Here is a 22,174-nt window from a genome sequence, read left to right on the forward strand (position 1 = left end):
CTCACAGCTTTACTTCTAGCAGTACCTAATCTCTTACCTTCCAAACTTCACAGAAGTTGTCCTGCAAAATCTGCAGGACTAGCACACCTCGAAGAAAGGATATTGTGGAGACATGGCTTAGCCCCAGCCTGGAGGATATTGCCAGAATGAAATATTTGCTCTGCAGTGGAGTGTGATCTGATATGAAAACTCTTGACAGATCAAAACTGTGTGTTAGCATGAGATTCAAACTCAACACCTTTGCCTTTTCTGGGCTAGTGCTCTACTGACAGAGCTAACCAAGCACAACTCATGACCCATCCCCACAGCTTTACTTCTGTCAATACCCGTTTCCTACCTCACAAACTTTGCACAAGTTCTCATGTGAAACTTTCGTAACTAGCACTCCTAGAAGGAAAGACATTACGGAGACATGGCTTAGCAACATCCTGGGGTATGTTTCCAGAGTAAAATTTTCACTCTGTAGTGGAGTGTGTGCTGATACGAAACTTCTTGGCAGTTTGGAAGGTGGGAAATGAGGTAAAGGTAGAAATAAAGGTGAGAGGATGGGTTGTGAGTCATGCTTGTGTAGCTCGGTTGGTAGAACATTTGCCATTGACAGGCAAAGGTCCCAAGTTCGAGTCTTAGTCTGCACACTGTTTTAATCTGCCAGGAAGTTTCATGTCAGCATACACTGCACTGCAGAGTGAACATTTCATTCTGGAAGCGTCCCCCACGCTGTGACTAAGCCATGTCTCTGCAATATCCTTTCTTCCAGGAGTGCTAGTCCTGCAAGTTTTGCAGGAGAACTTCTGTGAACTTTAAAAGGCTGAGATGAGGTACTAGTAGAAGCAAATCTGTGAGGATGGGATGTGAGCTATGCTTGGGTAGCTCAGTCAGTAGAGCATTTGCCCACGAAAGGCAAAGGCCTAGAGCTAGAGTCTGTAACTCTAATATCAGCACATGCTCCTCTGCAGAGTGAGTATTTCATTTTGGGAACATCCCCCAGACGATTGCTAAGCCATGTCCCCACAATACCCTTCCTTCTATTTGGGCTAGTGAGACATGTTTCACAGGAGACCTTTTGCGAAGTTTGAAAGACAAGGAGAGTAGGTACTAGTGGAACTAAACCCATGAGGAAAGGTCGTGAATCATAGTTGGGTGACTCAGTCAGTAGAGTACTGGCCCATGAAAGGCAAAGGTTACAAGGTATAATGGCTGATAGTTTTAATGTGCCAGGTTGTTTCAACTAGTATATTGTTTTCAACAGGGCTACCGACAGAATCGACATAGCATCTCTTTCCTAATAGAACAGTCAATAGCCTTCTATATAAAAAGTACAAACTTTAGGTGATCTTTAAATAATCCAAATTTTTTTAAACTTTTTAAATGAATAATGGGAGCTCCAGTTGGGAATATCAACAATATTAGGAAAAGGATAGATTGCTGCTCAAGATGACTCTCTGAGTTGCAGACATGCACAATGAAAAGACTGTTACGTATTAGGCTTTTGGCCAAAGCCTTCTTCAGAAAAGGTAACACACACACACATACCCATACACATTCACACAAGCAAGCACACCTCATGCACACATGACTGCCATCTCTGGCAGCTTGGATGGGAATCAAGCTGCCAGATTTGGCACTTATGTGTTCCTGTACTTGCTTGTCTGAATGTGTGTATGTTTTCTTTTCTGTAGAAAGCTGTGGTAAACACCTAAATGTGTAACAGGCTTTGTGTTGTGCCTGTCTGCAACTCAGTATGTCATTTTTTATGGTGAGCAGGCACCTGTCTTTTTCCTGATATTGTCAACTTTTAAAACACGTACAGATGATATTATAAAAAAATAAATAAAATAATTTTCATAAGAGTTTATAAGTGATTTGTGTACCATTTTATTGGGAAAATTGCAAATGTTAAAATGGGATAAAATATGAAAATGTCAAAAAAAAATTTTTTAAGTCCTAACTTCCATTAAGTAATTTGTACCTGTCTTGTCTGACAGTCAGTAGGAATCTGGGTCTGCATGTTGTATATGTATCATGATTTCTGTTCCCATATACATGGCAGCAGTCATACATGATGTGTGCTTGACTATGTGGAATAGACAGTTTTATGATTTGGCCAGAGTTTAAGTGAAAATATGCTTCATTTGCAACACGTATCCAAAAGAAGTATAAGCACTATCATGAGAGCATTGTTATTGAAGAAGAGAATACACTGATATCTCAAGAATAACTGGTGATAAAATCAGTGAAGAGAGTAATAATATCTTATAGATACAGGAAAGAAAAAAGAGCCAGTAATCAGTTACAGTAACCAACATCAAAAATGGGGATGTTTCTGCTGGTTTATTGCAGTGACCCACTTACAAACTACAACTTGTACACAAACACCAACCAACTGCTCCTATAAAGAGGAAATGTTTTCTGAAAATTTTCAGCTATTAGTAAACTGGATTAGGCTGCCAGAATGAATACTTCTGAACAGGCTATAAAGTGACATTTAATTTATACCTAAAATTCATTTAGATTCGATGCACAGATATATGGAAGAACTCTGTGATGTTATCAAGATTTGTTGTAACATCCTGAAATTAAAAAGGCTTTGTGCTATTCCTATACAAAGTTTACTTTGATCATTTTTAGTGACCAATTAATTGTTGTGGAACAATTTTACTTGAACATATTGAGAAATTGGTCTAATTCATAGCAATACCACAAGGCACTGCGAAAATGGTTTAGGAATCTTAAGCACCTACCATGTTGCTGGACGGTTACACACCAGCTGCATTAGTTCATTTCCATTCACAAGTGTTCTGTAAAATCCATCATTGGACCACATGTCTGATATTTCATTGTATGATGGCTTCCTATTGGGTTTACATACCACTTCTAGCAAAATAGTGGTAATTGAAAAGGTGTATTAAGTTATTGAGCACACTAAACAAGCTTAATAGGACATGAGAAGAGTGGAACAACTGTATGAATATACTATGTACAAGGGTGTTTGATAACTCTGGTAAAAAAGCAAGAAAAAATGTTTATTTCATAAACAGCTCATCTTACTTCTTGACATAGTGCCCTTTGATGGATGTACACTAGGTCCAGCAATCCTCCAGCTTTTTCACCCCACTGGAAAAATCTTCTAAATACTCGTTGACTGCAATTATCACTTCCTCATTTGATGAAAATTTCTTACAGCAAGTCAAAGTTTCAAGTTATGCATCAATAGTAATTCACTTAGGGTTATGTCTGGTGAATGGAGTGGATGAGGAACCAATTAAATGCCCAGTTTATTCAATTTCACCATTGTTATCTCTGATGTGTGAGATGGTGCATGGTGGTTGTGAAAGAGCAATTTTTTAGTGCTAACCTTGGTCTTTTTTCAGCCAATACAAGTTCCAAACAATCCACAAATTAAGCACAATAGTGTCCAGTTATTGTTCTGTCTTTGCCCAAATTATCTATGAGGATTACTCCTTAGGAATCCCAAAAAACAGTGGCCATCACCTTACCAGCCAACAAAATGGTCTTTGCTTCTTTGGTGCACTTTCACTAGCATTTGTCTATTGTTTTGACTGGCATTTTGACTCTGGTGTGTAATAATGGATACAGGTTTCATCAATGGTCACAGACTAGTACCAATAAGTCTTGCACATTGTGATCAAACATCACCAGACATTGTGTTGAAATGTGCCAGAGGCACTTTTGGTCAACTGTGAGCAATCATGGTGCCCACCTTGCATACAGCTTCTTCATAACCAATTCTTCATGCAGGATATTATGCACTCACTCATTTGAGGTGTCTACAGTCTCAGCAAGCTCACAAATTTTTATTCGGTGGTCTTGCATCACCACCTCATGGATTTTATCAGTGGTTTCCCTTCTAGTGACCCCTGTTGAATTTGCCAGAGCACACTTCATCTTCAGTGCTTGTTCAACCATGTTAACTTCATCAAGCCAAAACTAAATGGTCTTCAGTGATGGTGCAGAGCCCCAGTGAACTTCATCCACAGATATATCACATGCAACCTACACCCTCAATTATCTGCTGGATGTATTCCGATCTCTGTCTTCCTCTACAGATTTTGCCTACAGCTCCCTATAGTACCATGGAAGTCAGTCCCTGATGTCAACGGATGTCCTGTCATCCTGTCCCTTCCCTTGTCAGTGTTTTCCAGATATTCCTTTCCTCTCTGATTCTGCGCAGAACCTCCTCATTCCTTACCCTATCAGTCCACCTAATTATCAACATTTGACTATAGAACCACAACTCAAATGGTTTTATTCCCTTCTGTTCCAGTTTTCCCACAGTCCATGTTTCACTACCATACAGTGCTGTGCCCCAAACATATATTCTCAGAAATTTCTTCCTCAAATTAAAGCCTATGTTTGATACTAGAAGGCTTCTCTTGGCCAGGAATGCCCTTTTTGCCAGTGCTAGCCTGCTTTTGATGTCCTCCTTGCTCCTTCTGTCATTGGTTATTTTGCTGCCTAGATAGCAGAATTCTTTAACTTCATCTACTCCATGAACATCAACCCTGATGTTAAGTTTCTTGCTGTTCTCATTTTGCTGCTTCTCATTACTTTTGTCTTTCTTTGATTTGCTCTCAGTCCATATTCTGTACTCTTTAGACTGTCCTTTCCATTCAGAAAATCATGTAATTCTTCTTTACTTTCACTCAGGATAGCAATGTCATCAGTGAATCGTATCATTGGTACTCTTTCACCTTGAATATTTCTTCCACCCGGAACCTTTCTTTTGTCTCCATTATTGCTTCTGCGATGTACAGGTCAAACAGCAGGGGCAAATGATCACATTCCTGTCTTACACCCTTTTTAATCTGAGCATTTTGTTCCTGGTTGTCCACTCTTATTATTCCATTTCGGTTCTTGTACATATTGTATCCTACCCATCTCTCCCAATAGCTGACCCCTTTGAATATCTTGCACCATTTTACCTTGTCGAATGCTTTGTCTAGGTCAACAAATCCTATGAACGTGTTAGATTTTTCTTTAGTCTTGTTTCCATTATGAACAGCAATGTCAGAATTGCCTTTCTAGTGCCTTTACCTTTCCTAAAGCCAAAACGATCATCATCTAACTCATCCTCAATTTTCTTTTCAATTCTTCTGTGTATTATTCTTGTCAGCAACTTGGATGCATGAGCTGTTAAGCTGATTGTGTGATAAATCGCTCACTTGTCAGCTCTTGCAGTCGTCAGAATTGCATGGACGATATTTTTCTGATAGTCAGGGGGTATATTGCCAGACTCATCCATCTACACACCATTGTGAATAGCCATTTTGTTGCCACTTCCCCTAATTATTTTAGAAATTATTTTAGAAATTCTGATGGAATGTTATAGATCTCTTCTGCCTTATTTTATCTTAAATCTTCCAAAGCTCTCTTAAATTCTGATTCTAATGCTGGATCCTCTACCTCCTCTAAATTGACTCCTGTTTCTTGTTCTCTCACATCAGACAAATCTTCCCCCTCATAGAGGCATTAAATGTACTCTTTCCAAATATTTGCGCTCTCCTCTGCATTTAACAATGGAGTTCCTGTTTCACTCTTAATGTTACCACCATTGCTTTTAATTTCACCGAAGGTTGTTGTGACTTTCTTTTATGCTGAATCAGTCCTTCCGACTATCATTTCTTTTTTGATTTCTTCACATTTTTCTTGCAGCCATTTTGTCATAGCTTCCCTGCACATCCTGTTTATTTCACTCCTCAGCAACCTGTATTTCTGAATTTCCCTAAACATTTTTGTACTTTCTTCTTTCATCAATCAGCTGAAGCATTTCTCCTGTTACCCATGGTTTCTTTGTGGTTACCTTCTTTATAACTATGGTTTTCTTTCCATCTTCTGTCATTGCTCTTTTTAGAGATGTCCATTCCTCTTCAACTGTACTGCCTTCTGGACTATTGTTTATTGCTGTATGTACAGCCTTAGAGAACTTCAAGTGTATCTTGTCATTCCTTAGTACTTCCATATCCCACTTCTCAGCATATTGATTCTTCCTGACTAATGTCTTAAACTTCAACCTAATCTTCATCACTATTACATTGTAATCTGAGTCTGTATCTGCTCCTGGTTATGCCTTACAATCCAAAATCTGATTTTGGAATCTCTGTCTGACCATCATGTAATCTAACTGAAATCTTCCTGTGTCACCCAGTCTTTTCCAAGTATACCTCCTCCTCTTGTGATTCTTGAAGAGAGTATTCACTATTACCAGCTGAAAATTATTACAGAACTCAGTCTTTCTCCTCTCTCATTCCTTGTCCCAAGCCCATATTCTCCTGTAACCTTTCCTTGTACTTCTTCTCCTACAACTGCATTCCAGTCCCCCATGACTATCAGATTTTCATCTCCCTTTCTGTATTGTATTACCCTTCCAATATCCACATCATTTTCTCTCACTCTTCATCTTCAGCTTCGCATCGGCATATATAGCTGAACTATCATTGTCAGTGTTGTGTTACTGTTGATTCTGATAATAACAATCCTGTCACTGAAATGTTCACACTAACACACTCTGTGCCCTACCCTCCTATTCATAATGAATACTACACCCGTTATATCATTTTCTGGTAGCTGCTGTTGATATTACCTTATATTCATCTGACCAGAAATCCTTGTCTCCTTTCCATTTAATTTCACTGACCTCTACTATATTTATATTGAGCCTTTGCATTTCCTTTTTCAGATTTTCTAGCTTCCCTATCACTTTCAATCTTCTGACATTCAACGCCCTGACTCGTAGAATGTTATCCTTTCATCGATAATTCAATCTTTGTTTCATGATAACCTCCCCCTTGGCAGTCCTCTCCCAGAGACCTGAATGGGGGACTATTCTGGAATCTTTTGCCAATGGAGTGATCATCATGTCACTTTTTCAGTTACAGTTCACATGTCCTGTGGATACACATTGTGTGTCTTTAATGTGGTGGTTCCCATTGGCTTCTGTGTCCTCATGCCATTGGTCATTGCTGATTCTTTCACCTTTAGGGGCAGTTTCCCACCTCAAGGGCAAGAGATTGACATGAACCTCTGTCCGCTCCTCCGCCCTCTTTGACAATGCCATTAGCAGAATGAGGGTATAATGACAGCACAAAACGCGGTTTTCTCTATTTTCAGTTGCAGGTGACACACTTACCAATTCAGACAGCTGTCAACAATGAATTGTATGCTGTACATTGTTGAAATTCTTTATACCATCCTTGGAATAACCAAGGCACAACAAAAATATTCCTTTCTTTCATGTAAATTTACCAGAATTATCGAACCAACAACATATGTTGTCCATGCTATATGCAATCAAAGTTGGTGGAAAATGCTTGGGATCTACCTCTTTCTGATAGTAGTGAATTCTTATACAGTTGATGATGAAGTGAAAATATAGCCTGTCGAAATCATCCAATTATTTGCATTTGCTCTGTATATTGCATGAAACATTTTGAAGGACTCCAAAAATAATAAACTTTTTTAAAAATAAAATAAATATTTGGCATCCATTACTCATGTCTGGGGCAGTCTTTTCCTTTTTAAACTTCTATGACAGTGGCAACTTTGAAGCCCATATTCTTTAGATGTTTTCTTGCATGACAGTCTTCAGGCAATCCTAAAGAAATAAGTTTAAAGTGTATCTTGATGAAGAGAAGTAAGTACCATAAATTACTCAGTGTAGAGACAGTTAACCACTGCCAGTAATGATTTCCTACATTTTTTATGGTGGTGCCTCATAGTAACTTTTTCATCAACCAAATATTTTTCTGGGTAACGTAATTTTGATAGGTCAGCTGTGTAACTGTGCTCATTTATCCTTCGCAGACAATTAGTATTACTTTTCTGTGGTACTTTACAAGACTATATTTATTTGTACCATCAGTAATTTTCTGACATATTCAGTTAAAAATTAAATCTAAAAAAATGTTGATGTGTCAACAACAAAAATTCACATTTACATTCCTGTCTTTATTTAACATCAGTTTTTTTTTTTTTTTTTTTTTTTTTTTTTTTTATACCATTCCAAAGTTGTAGTGTGTAAGGTAGCAAGCTTTAAGTTAAGCTCACAAAAATAGTTGCTATAAATTTTCTTAAGATAGAAGCAAATGAATTTAACTATTGTCAAAATGCTATGACACCAATGATAATACTTAAAGAAGATAAATCTTCAGCTTTTACAGCCGGCGGCCATAATGTTACCACTAGCCCCCAACAAATCATTCATTTTTCCCAAAACTCAAGGTTTATAGTTTATTACTATCAGATAAATATTTGTGAACTGGCATTTTTAATTTCTGTGATTACTTTTATCTGGTAAACAAATAATTTTATTTTAAAAACTGTAGATTTTGTGTGTGGTTGTGCAGGTAAATCAAAGCCACCAGGGACGATACACGTGCACTCCTTACAATGCACAAGGCACTCAGGGATCTTCTGGTCCTATGGAAGTCTTGGTGCGTAAGCCTCCTGTATTTACTATTGAACCTGAGAGCATATATCAGCGCAAAGTTGGAGAGACTGTTGAAATGCATTGTGATGCACAAGAAGCTGAAGGCACGCAGAAACCTACGATCCAGTGGCAGCGGGTAAGACATTCTTTAAACACTTCTGTATTTTGAAAATATTGTTCCTGTGATTTTAATTTCTCCAGAGATTGATTCTATAACAATTAGTGAATGTAAACGTGCAGAACAAAGTAGTTTATTCATTGTTAAATCCCCTGCCCGTAGTAGGAATCATGAACACGTAAATATACTGAACCAAGGCACTTGATTAATTCTGGCAGAGGATTTTCCAAATGAGGTTGTCATATACCTGTAATTCCAAGAACTTAACACTGTTCTTACATTTAATACCTACAGCAAGCAGATATCTTGTTAAGACATTTTATATTTATTATTATACCAGGATGCCACTATTTTATGAAGTTTTATTCAAGAGTTGTACAGTTAGGCGATATGCTTATTTCAGCTGCATTGCTACTTCCAAGCGATTTCCATACCTCATTGTTGACATTGTAGCTGTCCAATATTTCTGCATATTGCATTTTTAATGCAGATTGAGTTGTTTTTGTTTATGTATATTTTCTTCTCTAGAGTAGATATCAGATTTGTGGAAAATGAACTTTCAACAAAAATTATTTGACAACAATGTCTACTGTTGGGAATATATAGAAACACACACACAAAAGAAAAGAAAAAAAAACCTCCATCTGTGCTACAAATACAATATGCATAAATGTTTGACAGCTACAATATCAATGATGAGATATGGATTTCACTTGAAAATGGCAATGCAGCCGAAATAAGTTTATATCCTAACTGTACAACTCTTGAATAAAGCTTCATACAATAGCAGCGTCCTGGTGTGATATCATACATAAAATGTCTTTAATTTTATAAATGTAATATTTCATTTTTTAAGAAAATTATTTTTTCCGGTTGTGGAGTTCTAAAAGAAATAGTAAGCAGCCTGTTAAAATGGTGATAATGTGTTGCCATGAAACATCTGTTGACATTTTCAAGTATTTCACCATCTGCCTCTTCATTAAATGAACTATACTTGTTCCACTCCATCTGCAAGAACAAAAAATGAATGTGAGAAACTATAAATATTTGAATCTACATCCACACAGACACTTCACTAGCTAAATCATAATGTATGATGCAGGGTACTTCATGCAATTCTTTGCCTCTCTTTCAGGGTGTGTACGACCCGGGACAACTGGGAGATTTTTAGAATTCCGGGAATTTTTCATTGTTTTAATTTTCAGTTAAATTTTTGTAATTTTGACTGGTAAGAACTGATACTCTAACAAAGGATATTACTGTATCCCGCTACTGCAGAATAATACTTAAACAATAAAACATAAACGAGAGAAAAAAATGAAAATAACTTAAATTGCAAAGGAAATGCGCCATATACAACAACGACACACAGTGCTCATGCTCGTGTCTGCCAATTGAAAATGTGTCAAAGGCTTTAGGAAGACTATGCAGTGCCTCATAACAACAAATTGCCTCCAATGAGTGTGAAGTCGCAACTGTTTACATTCGATTTGTTTTAGCAGTTACGCGCGGACTCATGCGAATGCGCAGTTGGGTCATGTTTGAGTAGTAGATCCTCCCGCTTCTGGCAAAAGGAATGTGACTGTTGGCTGTGCAAGCAGTTGCAGCAAGCAGCTAGATGCTACTGGGAAAAGGGGGCACCAAATTAATATTCTTGAGGAAAAAAACTTGTTTCCCAAAGCACCTAGCATCCAGTGTACGTTTGTCTAACGATTATTCATATGATTTTGAAAGGCTTCCCTGTTGGTTTTTGAATGTTTATGAACACATTTTAAGTTGATTTCTGAATGAGTCATAAGTTGACTTTTGAATGCATGCATAGTGTACGTGATGTCTCTACCACAAGAATCCTCGTCGCGTCTAGAAATAAACTTTCCGCAGACAGAATGGGACAGGGCTATACGAGCTGAGGGAGTAAAGCTGAATGGATGAATGTCAATCTCGGTCTGATTATGTGGTTGATTGGGTTTGCGAATGATCAGAATTGTTATAATTACTAATAAAATCCATAGATTCAGACTACCAGAATGGAAATAAACGACTGACTGGAATAACAGGTGAGAAAGATTACGTATTATCTTCTCAGCGTATCCAAGAAAATGAAATTTTGACAGAAAATTTTTGGCCAGATCGCTACACTAGTAAGGACCAGTAGTACAGTCTGCAGTTAGCAGCCACTTAAGTTGTATTCTGGAAGTAACACTGAAAATGTGTTGTTCGAACACGTAATAACGCCTAACCAGAAAATAATTTCAGGATAACTAAACCTGTGATTCTGGCACGGTTAGTGAAGTTAATCAGTGAACAAATCTTGACAGTGGCAGCAGTAGCTACAGAATTGGTGATGACAAGGTTGTTTGTTAGAACGAGGTAGGAGAAGAAACGGGGACATCACACAAATTATGGAAGAATAAGACTATTCCAAATTTATACAAAAATTTCATAATACTACTATTCAATCTCATGCTTGAGAAGCTAGTGTGTATGAATGAAATGTGAAACTATTTCCTAACATAAAGCTTTTTGCTTGTAGTAGGCCTACTAGGCATTTGATATTGGTACTTATTGGGTTCTAGTCTGTCATTTTATAAAAATGGCCATTTGTGCCAAAACAGGCTCGTTTATTTGGTGTGTTACAAAATTTCTGCCATATTAGAAAGGCCTATTTTGTTTCATCTAGCAGACAGTGACAAAATAGACGTAATCAGATCGAGAAATGACACAGGTCGTGGATATTATTTGTATTAACAGCTTTTTCAGTATTAGATAATGACATTTCAATTTTTCATGTAGCAAAACGTTTGACGAACTTTGATGAGGTAATAGATTCTTTTGCAGAAAGGAAAGCACGCCATGTAAAGCTGTAGCAAGATTAGAGAGAAAAAACTGCTAGGAGCTAAGGTTTGAAGAAATGTGTAATTTCTTGCCTATTTCTTGTCAGTATTGATTTTATATATCCTATATTTAATTTTATGTCACACAAAACAGCAAGTTATTAACTAATAGACAATAAAGAGTTCAGATTTTCTGAAGAGTTCTTGTTCTCTTGATTACAAATAATCCCATCCGCTATTAATTGCGAGATTTTTTTAAAGAGGGGCAGGCTGTCAAACCGGCCAACTGGGAGCAGGAGAGGCACCACAGGACATTTCAATTTCCACTCGATTTAATATAGTTTGGACGAGCGGTAGAAAAATGCTTTATGAGGAGGCATGGCTCAGCACTTTGGCATACTTAAGACCAAATAATATGTCTTACATTTCCTCGAATACATATGTTTTATGTTTCAGACTTTTCAGAAAGATGTGTGCTACAAGATGAACGTATTTTGAAAATTCGATTTTTTTTAGTATTGACCCGGTTCGCAAATGTCGTAGATCCGAGGCTGATGCGCAGAGCAGTCTGAGTTATAGTGGGTAGTCTCCATGTGACCTGTGTTTACATTTAGTGATGTTGCTGTTTCTCCTTCGTTTACTCTCACGTCAAATGAAAACAAAACAGATATCTGTGGCCGGGAGCTATCAAGTGAATTAAAACACATCCACGTAATTACAGAAGGCTGAAATATGTCATTAGTTTCAGATTTTATTTATTTTCACCTTTCTGACAGTCAAGCATTAATCGCCTTGTGGAACAGTGAAGTTATTTTTTATTTTTTATTTTTATTTATTGATTTATTTAACCTGGCAAGATTAGGGCCATCAGGCCCTCTCTTACATCTAACCAGGCATTCTACTTATTTTACATTCATATGTTTTAGTAGGCATGTTAAACTACATCTAGTACAAAAAGTGAAATAAACAATTAGAAAGGCACACCTGGAAAAATACATACATATAGAGTTTATATTAGTAGATCATAAGTACTGTTATAATTAGACATTATTGAAGAGACAGATTTTAGATAGGAGTGCTAGCAGCAGGGAGTATGAGGGAGACTCATGGTGAAGGGAGGAGAAGAATAGAGAGACATGATGAAACATAATTAAGGAAATATAAAGGAAAAGAAGATTGCGTGGCTATTAGAGATAGATGAAGGGGAAGGCATCTCAGGAGCAAGATAGGAAACGCTAGCTTTGCTATTTGACAGATGAGAGGATTGGCCTCGTACATTAATTTTGTGGAGAACGTTATGAGGATGATAGTAGGAAATGCTTCAACTTCTTCTTAAAAGCAGCAGGAGATTGAATTTTGCGCTAGGTAAGGGGCAGTTTGTTCCAGAGGCGGACAGCGGCAACTGAGAAGGAGTTTGCAAAAGTTTTTGTTTTGTGAGTGGGCACAGCTAGGATACCAAATAAGAGTGACCTCATGTTTCGATTATGATGGCATGACAGGTTTTTAGTCTCTGAAGCAAGATACTGGGGTGCTTGCGCGACGAGGAGTCGGTGAAGTAGACATAGAGTGTAGTAGTCACGCAATTTGTCCGGTTGCAGCCACCCTAGCTCGGAGTATGAAGTACTAACATGATCATATCGGTGAATGTTGCAGGTGTAATGCACACAGGCATTCATGGTTAGTTCTAGCCGTCTTTTGTTTTCACTACTCATGCCTTGCTGAATCACATCACAATAGTGGAGGTTCGGTAGAACGAGTGCTTGCACGAGCTGGCGTTTCAAGTCCTGTGGAAATATGTTCCAAAACTTTTTGAGAGCATAGAGACAAGCAGACGTCTTTCAGCACACTGCGACTGTATTCTCCACCCAGTTGAGATGCTCATCCAAAGTTACACCTAAGTTCTTAACTGTTTTCTGATATGGTATTGGAGTACCGTCGAGCAGAATAGGAGGTAGCCGTTCACGGAAATCTGAACTTATTAATTTCTGATGGGCTATTAAGATTACTTGCGTCTTTTTTGCATTTAGTTTAAGCCCCAGGTTTTTCGCCCATGTCACTACTGAAGACAGATCATCATTCATCTGAACGATTGCAGTATTTACATTTTCAGGTCTGACGCTTAGGTAGAGCTGGAGGTCATCGGCATAGAAATGATATTTACAGGAGGACAGAACCAACGAAATATAGTTCACATGTAAAGAAAACAAAAGTGGTCCTAAGACTGATCCTTGTGGCACTCCCAAGGAAACATGTTTCCAGGAAGATTTTTCATTTACGCAGACAACACATTGCTGCCTGTCTTTAAAGTAGCTTTCAAACCATCTCATTGCATTATCTGAGAAATTAAGCTGTTGCATTTTTCTGAGCAATATGTCAAAGTTAACAGTGTCAAAAGCTTTGCTGAAGTCCAGTAGCGTCAATATTGTTGCCTTTCGATTGTCGATGGCATATTTCAGGTCATCAGTTACTTTAATTAGAGCAGTGTTTGTGCTGTGATGTTTACGGAAACCGGATTGAAATTTGCCATATAGGCTGAATTCATGCAAGTGTTTAGTGATTTGGTCATGAACAATATATTCAAGTGCTTTGGAAACAGCAGGCAGTATGCTAATTGGTCGGTAATCACTAGGCTGTTGCAGGTTTTTGATCTTAGGGATGGGTCGAATTATGCTTCTTTTCCATGCAGTGGGGTATATTCCGTTCACGAGGGAAAAATTAAATATGTCAGTTAAGACAGGTACTAAGATATCGGCAACATTCTTAATCATGGTTATACCGATACTGTCGTTGCCTTTTGCATCAGAAGAGATTCTCATTATTGCTTTTCTTGCCATATTTGTTGTTACATGTTTTAGATGGAAGGTATCATTGTTAGTTATCCTGTTTGGGGATTCTTGTGGGCGGTAATTATCAGCCTTGCGGGTATTCAGAGGTGCAGAGAAGAATTCATTTAATTCGTTAGCTGACACATGAAAATTAGTTTCCAATTTTGCCTTTCCGACCCCCCTGCTACAGAAATTCTTCCATAGAGTCGTGGGCGTCAGATCGCTGCATACAAGGGAGCGAGCGTGCCTGATTTTAGCATTGCGAATGCATTGTTTTACTCTGTTCCGTAGTTTTCTATATTCTTCGAAACGCTCGGGTTTTGGATCTGCCTTGAAACGCCTGTGGGCGGCATCTCTATTAGTCATCATTTGACGTAATTCAGCTGTCAACCATGGAGCAGGAGATTTTCTTACACGGATTGTGCGCACAGGTGCATGTTTGTCATAGAGGGCAGTGAGTTTATCACCAAGTTCATTAATTTTGCCGTCGATTGTAGGTTCTCTGATTATTTGATGCCATGAGATTTCTGAGCAATCGGCTGTTAGAGCATCAAGGTCAATACGTTTCATGTTCCTACAAGTTATGTAACGTGATTTGATCCTTGGGGGCTGCACAGAGTAGACCAGGAATATTGTATCATGTGCTGAGAGGCCAGGGGCCGATGTTTGACCAACATCTCTTACTTTGTCAGTCTGTTTCGTTGCGATTACGTCTATAAGAGTATGACTGTGCGCCGTATGGTGTATAGGTTGTAATGGAAGAATGTTCATGCTATTGCAACTAAACAGTCTTCTTAGGTTTATTGCGGAGGGAGTGTCTCTTAGCAGGTCTATGTTCAAGTCACCCATTACGATGACATGTTCATATTGACACTGAAGTGAATGTAACTCTGACTGGAAGGAACTCATTGAGCTTATTTTTGGCGGCTTGTACACGATGCCAGTCAAGAACTTCTGACTTTGTATATTTATTTCAATGAACATGAATTCAGCCTCTTTTTCTTCAGCAGGGTTTGACGTACATAAGACTTTCGCTTTGAGATCTGTTCGTATATACGCGCCGACCCTGCCACCTCACTTTTTTGATCTGTCTGCCCTAAGAAATGTGTACCCTGGGAGATGAATAGATGCAGAGGATATGTGTGGTTTCAACCACGTTTCAGATAAGAGGATTACATGGTAGTTTAGTTGGTTGAAGAGGAGGCTAAGTTCTTCGTAATGTGCAGGTAAAGACTGGATGTTGCAGTGAGCTGCTAGAAGCTCTGACGCGTTCCGCTGAGCAGCCTGGAGTAGGGTGGCAGACTGGTTTGTCCCTTTGTTAGGCACTACCTGCCACGAGGGGCACTGGCCAGTGCTTCTGCCAAGTGACATAACATAGGGCTGTCCGTTTGCTAAAGAAATTTGACTTTTGTTAACCTTTTCCGCAGAGGCAGTCAATGTATTTGAAACAAAATGTTTAATTCCACAGTACTGGCTAGTTTCAACTGTTCACTGCATTTCAAGTGCACATTTTCATTTTGTAGTATGTATGGCATTATACCATAATAAAGAACCAAACTTGATATAATACAGTACTGGTGCTCCAAGAAAATTTACATCTCGAAAACCACACTGAAAAGCTTAATATCAGGTCAAGATCTACCATTGGGAATCTGGATATATGAATGTGCCCTTTAAGTTGCACTTTAAGTGTGCACATTTTAATATGGTTCACGAAATTCCGATGCTGTTGCAGTATCCCCTGATGTCTTGTTTCTTTTATGTTATATTGTGTGATCTTTCAATGTTTTACACGTATGTACACACGTGCTTCCTACATCATGATAGCTATCCAAGAGCGGTGTCGCCTGTTATCTGCACTCTCTGGCAGCTGCTGAAACAAACCTATTTCTAACAGGTCGCAGGAAAATATTGCGAATAGTGGTTTGAAAAGTGTTACTTTCAAAGTAAATGTCCTTTTACGTAAGTTGAACTATGTGCAAGAATGCACCATGAATTTATTAAATCACAGAGCGTTTGACTCTCATTTAAAAATAAACTCTTTGATGATGATCCATTTAGAAGAATTTCAAACCCTGAAGATCAGACATTTATGTCATTATTAAAAATTTTACTGGCACATTTGTGTGATGTATCTTAAAGTGTAACACGCGCAAAAAAGATCAACAGCATAGTGGAAAGCTTGGCTTCTCTTGCAGCTTGAGACCAATATTATATGTCAAAGCTTTGATTTTCTTGTAGCAACTCTACGCATGTTAATTTAAACTATTAACTTTCCCTGTTTGCATGTTTGTGCTACTTAACAGTGATGTTGGTGTTGGCTAACTACATCACATGTCCTATGCTCTGAATATCCGCTGTCATCGGCTGGTGAGATCATGTGACATGAGCTACAAATGGCTTACAAAAGCGCATCGAAATCTTGATTTAAATGATTCAGAAAGTAACATGTGGTGTTTAGTGGAATTCTAGTGTATGCTTTCATAATACGAAGATACGCAGCGTACATGTTGCTGCGCATCAAAGATATTTCCAAATGTGTCTTTTCCCTGAATTTCGTTTTCTTAAGTGCCTGGAAATTGTACGCCCGTGTATAAAACCATAAACATTCAACAGATTGATAAGGGAAAATATACTGTCACCCAGTAGAAAGTGTATTTTTAACCAGGAAATCCGGAAAAAATCCGGGAATTATTTTTCCTTGTCCATGTATAAACCCCCTCTTTGCATGCTCCTATGTTCCACATTGTCTGTCTCAAAATACTGCACCTTTAAATATTTCCAATAGCATTTCTTAAAAATAATATTGTCCGCCTTCCAAAGATTTTTTATAATATTCTGGAGTTTGTCCATTATACTCTTGAACTAACTGAAATCAGCTGCCTACTCATTTAATCTGACGTGCCAGAGATTAGACAGACTAGCAGTCCTCAAAATAGCTTGCATTATGTTGTTATTATTTGCAGTTGTTTTAATATTAATCAGAATCTGAAAAACAATCTAATATCTATTTAACTTTCCTATAATTAATTTTGTATGACTATCCCACTTCACGTTACTTCATACAGGTGCAGCTCATAGTTAAAGGCTCTGAGGTGGAGCTGCTCCAAAACATGCATTAAAATTTATATCTCAGTAAAGTATTACAACATTTCAATTATTACAAGCATGTAGAATAGTTCCCACTTGAATAATGGCAGTGAATGTTTTTAGAGCTGTTGGTATCAAGTGACCTTTTTGAACAGGTAGTAGCTAGTCTTAAGGCAAGCATTGAAGTGCCTGTTCTCTCTATGTCATAGGGTCTTGAGGGCATGCCATCTACATAATACAACCCTTATGGACCTCCCACTGCCATGACTACCAGAGCCTAAGGGTGGCCTACTAAATTCTTCATGATTTTCACATTCTGCTGCATACATAACAAGGAACTGGACTGAATGTCTGAAATTTTGCTATTGAATCCCTGTCTCTGTGTATCTGCATTACACTCTGAAGGGTCATTAATCATCATTTAATATTAATATTTTAGATAGTTTTTTGCCTCTGGCACTGGTAATTTATCCAGTGTAGGAATAAGTTTGTAAATGTCTCACTAGAGTGCATTAGAATATGTTAAAATAATGTCACCACCTGGCGAGGGGGTCACACATGAATAGTGAAAATATGTGGGGAAAAGTGTTACATTACTGTTCTTCGCAAGTTACTTTTTGTGAGGGTGTTGCACCTGAGTTTCTTGCGGGTTTTATTTTCTTGCATATAACTGCAGCATACTGCGAGTCTGAGAACAGCACATTATGAATTTGGTGTGCAATTTGTTAGCCAAAAGTTAGCTTGAGAAACAACTATTAAATTGTCAAAATTTTGCAGTGCAGGAGAACAAACAATTTCATTTTCCTATGAACAAAAAAATTAAAATAAGCAAAACATACATTAGTAAGAGAGGGAATTCCTTTGTTGGAACTGTCTATTTCACCTACTAAATGAAGAGCTTAAAAATTAGTGGTAACATGTTTTCACACTGACATTACATCATTTGACACAATAGCAAAACAAACCATACAAAGAATGCAGAAACTTTGCAGAGATCTTTAATGCTTATATTACAGCAATATTCTGTGATCTGACAGAAGCATTCAGTTCAGTGAAACACTTCTTATTTCTCCATGAGTTACAGATATATGAAATCAGGGTCACTGCTTACATTGGGTCAACTCTTACTTAACAGATAGGAAATAAAGCATAAGTGTGACTTCAAATTCAAGAATTTACTCATCAAACTGGAAAATATTGCTCAAGGAGTCGCCAAAGGTTCGATACTCGATCCCCATCTGTTTCTTTTCTACAAAAGCAACCTATCACTAGCTATTTATGTTCATTCAGTTTTATTTGCTGATGATACATCAAGTTCTAATTGATGATGAGGTGCATGAAAGAATTTCAGGAAGTTTCAAAAGTACTTTAGTAAAACTTGAATCTTGGTTCCATGAAAATGATCTAAAATTCAGTGTAACCAAAACCAAAATGATGCAATCTGAAACTAAATCATTAAAGCAGAGTGAAATAAAGGTAACTTGCAATCATCACTATATCAAAGAAGCAAACCATGTAAATATATTTAACATGGAGCTTGATTCACTGGAAATATTATTCTTTACTTTTCTGGTGGAGAAGTGTTGTTATTAAAAATGCTGATCTTCCAAAGTGTTATTATTCTGTTGAAGAATTCATTAAGGACAGTTTCACATTTTGAACAAGGTAATTAGACATCTTATTTCTGTAAATTTAAAACTATGGTATGTATTTGTATAGCAGTGTTTCAGAAATGTATAAAAAATAATATAAACTTCTGTATTTCTCCTAAAACGTTTCTTATTGTAAATCTTGACATGTCTTCTATGCATCAAATCAAATGATTTGAAAATTGTATAAATACAAAAGCCAATAAATGTGGTACACTAACTTCACAAACGCTTAATGTGGAGGTTTTCAGTTTGCTTACATAACTAATCACAGCACAAGATCTGTGACATCACAGAAACACTGAGGCTGTCTCACGAATATATTGAACACTTGCAAAACGTTAAACATATCAAGTTTAGAAATGAAAATGTGGAAAACATTAAGCATGAACTGAAGCCAACATACACTGCATTAAAAATCTCTCCAAAAAATGTCTTTTAGTACAATTTATTGTGATAAAATTGGGAAATGTGACTTATGAAAGCAAAAGGAGGTACAGTTTGTAAACTTTTAGCTAGTGTGTGACATTACGCACCCCTCCTGTCCCCACCTAAAATTGTTGTTGTGGTGACTACCTGCAGCATAGCCCGAGGCCTAGGATAGTTCTGGTTGGCAAATGCCTCTGCCTTTCCCCGTGTGGATACTACAAGCCACGCCTCCTTCATAGCATTACCACTACGTGTCTGATACATGTAACCAAGTGTAATGAGCTGCAAAAATGGCACCAATAAGAAAGTGTAGGAACTCTTTGCTCTTGTTCAAAATACAAAAAGTAAACAGTTCTTTTTTAGAGAAAGTGAAAAATGAGTGATGAAAGGTTTTTGAAAGTTATTTTGTGTGTCAGATGCAATTACTGGTCGCATAGAAAATATGTGAAAGTAAACATAAAATTGACTACTGATCATTGCCTATGGACATGGGGTGCAGCTGTCTAGTGTGGAAGCAGCTGATCTTGTAAGTGCAGCGGATTCAAGAAACGAAATTGCCAAGTTACCACAAAGTGACACTGAGACATTAAAACCCAAAATATTGACCATAAAGAACAGACATTATAGAGTAATCCAAGGAAAACAGTCCTATGTGTGTGAAATCTGTAGAATGGAAATACAACAAGACTGCAAAAATAAATATGCTCACACAGATTTTAAAAACTGTAACTTATCCTGTGTTTCTGATACTACCACAATAAATTCAGTGAGGAAAAAATCTGTAGATAAATATAGATGTTTGTGACGGAAGGTAAAATAAAAGAAAAGACCATAGCAGTACAATGGAAAGGAAATGAATTTCTTCCAACTGGCAACTCGCTACTGAGAAATATCACTGCCCAACTGCAAAATTGATGTGTTACCTGGAATTAGAATGCAACAACTTGACAAATATTTTAGAAATGTGAGAATTGCAAATCCACCAACTGCAGAAATGGATTCTGAATCCAAATGTAATTACACTGATGTGTTTGTACACATTGGAATGAATTCTTTAGGAAGCAGCAGCAAAGAAGAAATTACTTATGAGACAAGAAGCACAATTCATTTGGGAAGAATTGCTAATGTAGGATCCAGGCTTGTACTGACTGAAATCATAAAAAGGAGATTAGAGAGTAACAAATTTATGTCCAAGGTAAACTGTGTACCCAAATATATTTCTAGGTAGTAAATGCCTATGAGAGTGTTTCATGCATTTAAATAGACTGTGGTGTATAACACACTCAATCAGCAGAATGTTTACAGGTACCTACAAAATCATTAGAAATGATGGGAACTAATGTGGTCTGATGGGGTCAAAATCAAAAGCACCACCTAAAAAGGAGACAATACAGAATATACTCTCAGAATACAGTCCAAAATATGTAAATCATGAAAAGGAAACTTACATAAAAGTACTACATCAGATTATCCAATATACTGGTAGTAAGGATCTAAAAGCAGAAGTACTCTTAAGTGAAATACAATTAGACATATTACGCACCAGTGAACATGGTGTAACTGAAAGTCAAGTAGATAATCTAACAATAAAGGACTATATCTTCTCTAATTACTTCTGTAGATCTAAACATCAAGGTGATACAGTTTCTGTATAAATTAAAATAGGCAAACTCTTAAATACTCCAAAGAGTAAAGGTGTGACATTACCCATAATTAAAGAAGAAGACTTCAAAATTACTGGCATATTGACAGATGACTTAAGAGTGTTTAGTGTGCACAGATCACCAGGTGGCAAGATTAACATCCTTGTGAAAGGAAAAAAGAAATTGCTACCATACTTTGCAGTTGAATATGAAGAGGAGCACTGATATTGTGAAGACTTTAATTTTGTCATGGGAAAAGTATAAAAAAACAAGACAAGATTTTGAAGAATTGTTAATAAAGTACAACATGGGGATATAACCTTCTTAGTATTAGTATCAAATTGAACAACCAAAGAAATTGGGATCATCAGTAAACCAAGTATTAACAACTTTAGAACAATATTAAGTAGGAAAATCTGGAATTAAACTCTGCAGGTACATATTGTAAGGATTCCTTTATTACAACAGTTAAATACCATTTTAATGCAGCATTCCCCAAAGTAAAGAGACAAAAGATCAAACACAATGGATTACTAGTGAAATATTTTTAGAACAGCGTGTGAAGTTGCAGGGACTGAGACAGTTGGGTGAAACTGAAAACTATGAAGTATAACAAAAAAAGTATACAAAAATTATAAGAGAGACAAAAACTATGAACACTAAAAACAAGGTAACGCAGATGGAATTTCAGAGGTGGAACTTTTCCAGAAAAACTGAAGATAAGCAGGGTCATGCCAGTGTACAAGAAAGATGACAAGGAAGAGCCCAACAGCTACTGTTGTTTATCTGGACAAACATAACATTTTGTTCCATCACAGATGGTTTCAGAAAGGGTAAACCTACAAATGGTTCAAATGGCTCTGAGCACTATGGGACTTAACATCTGAGGTCATCAGTCCCCTAGAACTTAGGATGACTTAAACCTAACTAACCTAAGGACATCACACACATTCATGCCCTAGGCAGGATTCGAACCTGTGACCGTAGCGGTTGCGCGGTTCCAGACTGAAGCGCCTAGAACCGCTCGGCCACACTGGCCAGCCAGTAAATCTACAGAATCAGTAATTGTCAGTCTGGCATGATACATTATACAGTGTGTAGATGAAAAAAAAATTGTCTCTCCAATGTTTTTGTACCTCT

The 22,174-nt window shown here is 37.4% G+C and overlaps 1 protein-coding gene across 1 annotated transcript in view; it reads left to right on the plus strand.

Annotated features, from left to right (window-relative positions):
• LOC126092606 (protein turtle-like) overlaps window positions 1–22,174 on the plus strand; it is an 855,628-nt gene that overhangs the window by 746,041 nt on the left and 87,413 nt on the right. Inside the window, exon 10 of the mRNA XM_049908305.1 lies at window positions 8,364–8,582. Coding sequence (XP_049764262.1) covers window positions 8,364–8,582 — 219 coding nt within the window. The remainder of the gene's footprint in view (window positions 1–8,363; window positions 8,583–22,174) is intronic.

The sequence above is a fragment of the Schistocerca cancellata genome, chromosome 7, assembly GCF_023864275.1.
Source record: "Schistocerca cancellata isolate TAMUIC-IGC-003103 chromosome 7, iqSchCanc2.1, whole genome shotgun sequence".
NCBI classification, from domain to species: domain Eukaryota; kingdom Metazoa; phylum Arthropoda; class Insecta; order Orthoptera; family Acrididae; genus Schistocerca; species Schistocerca cancellata.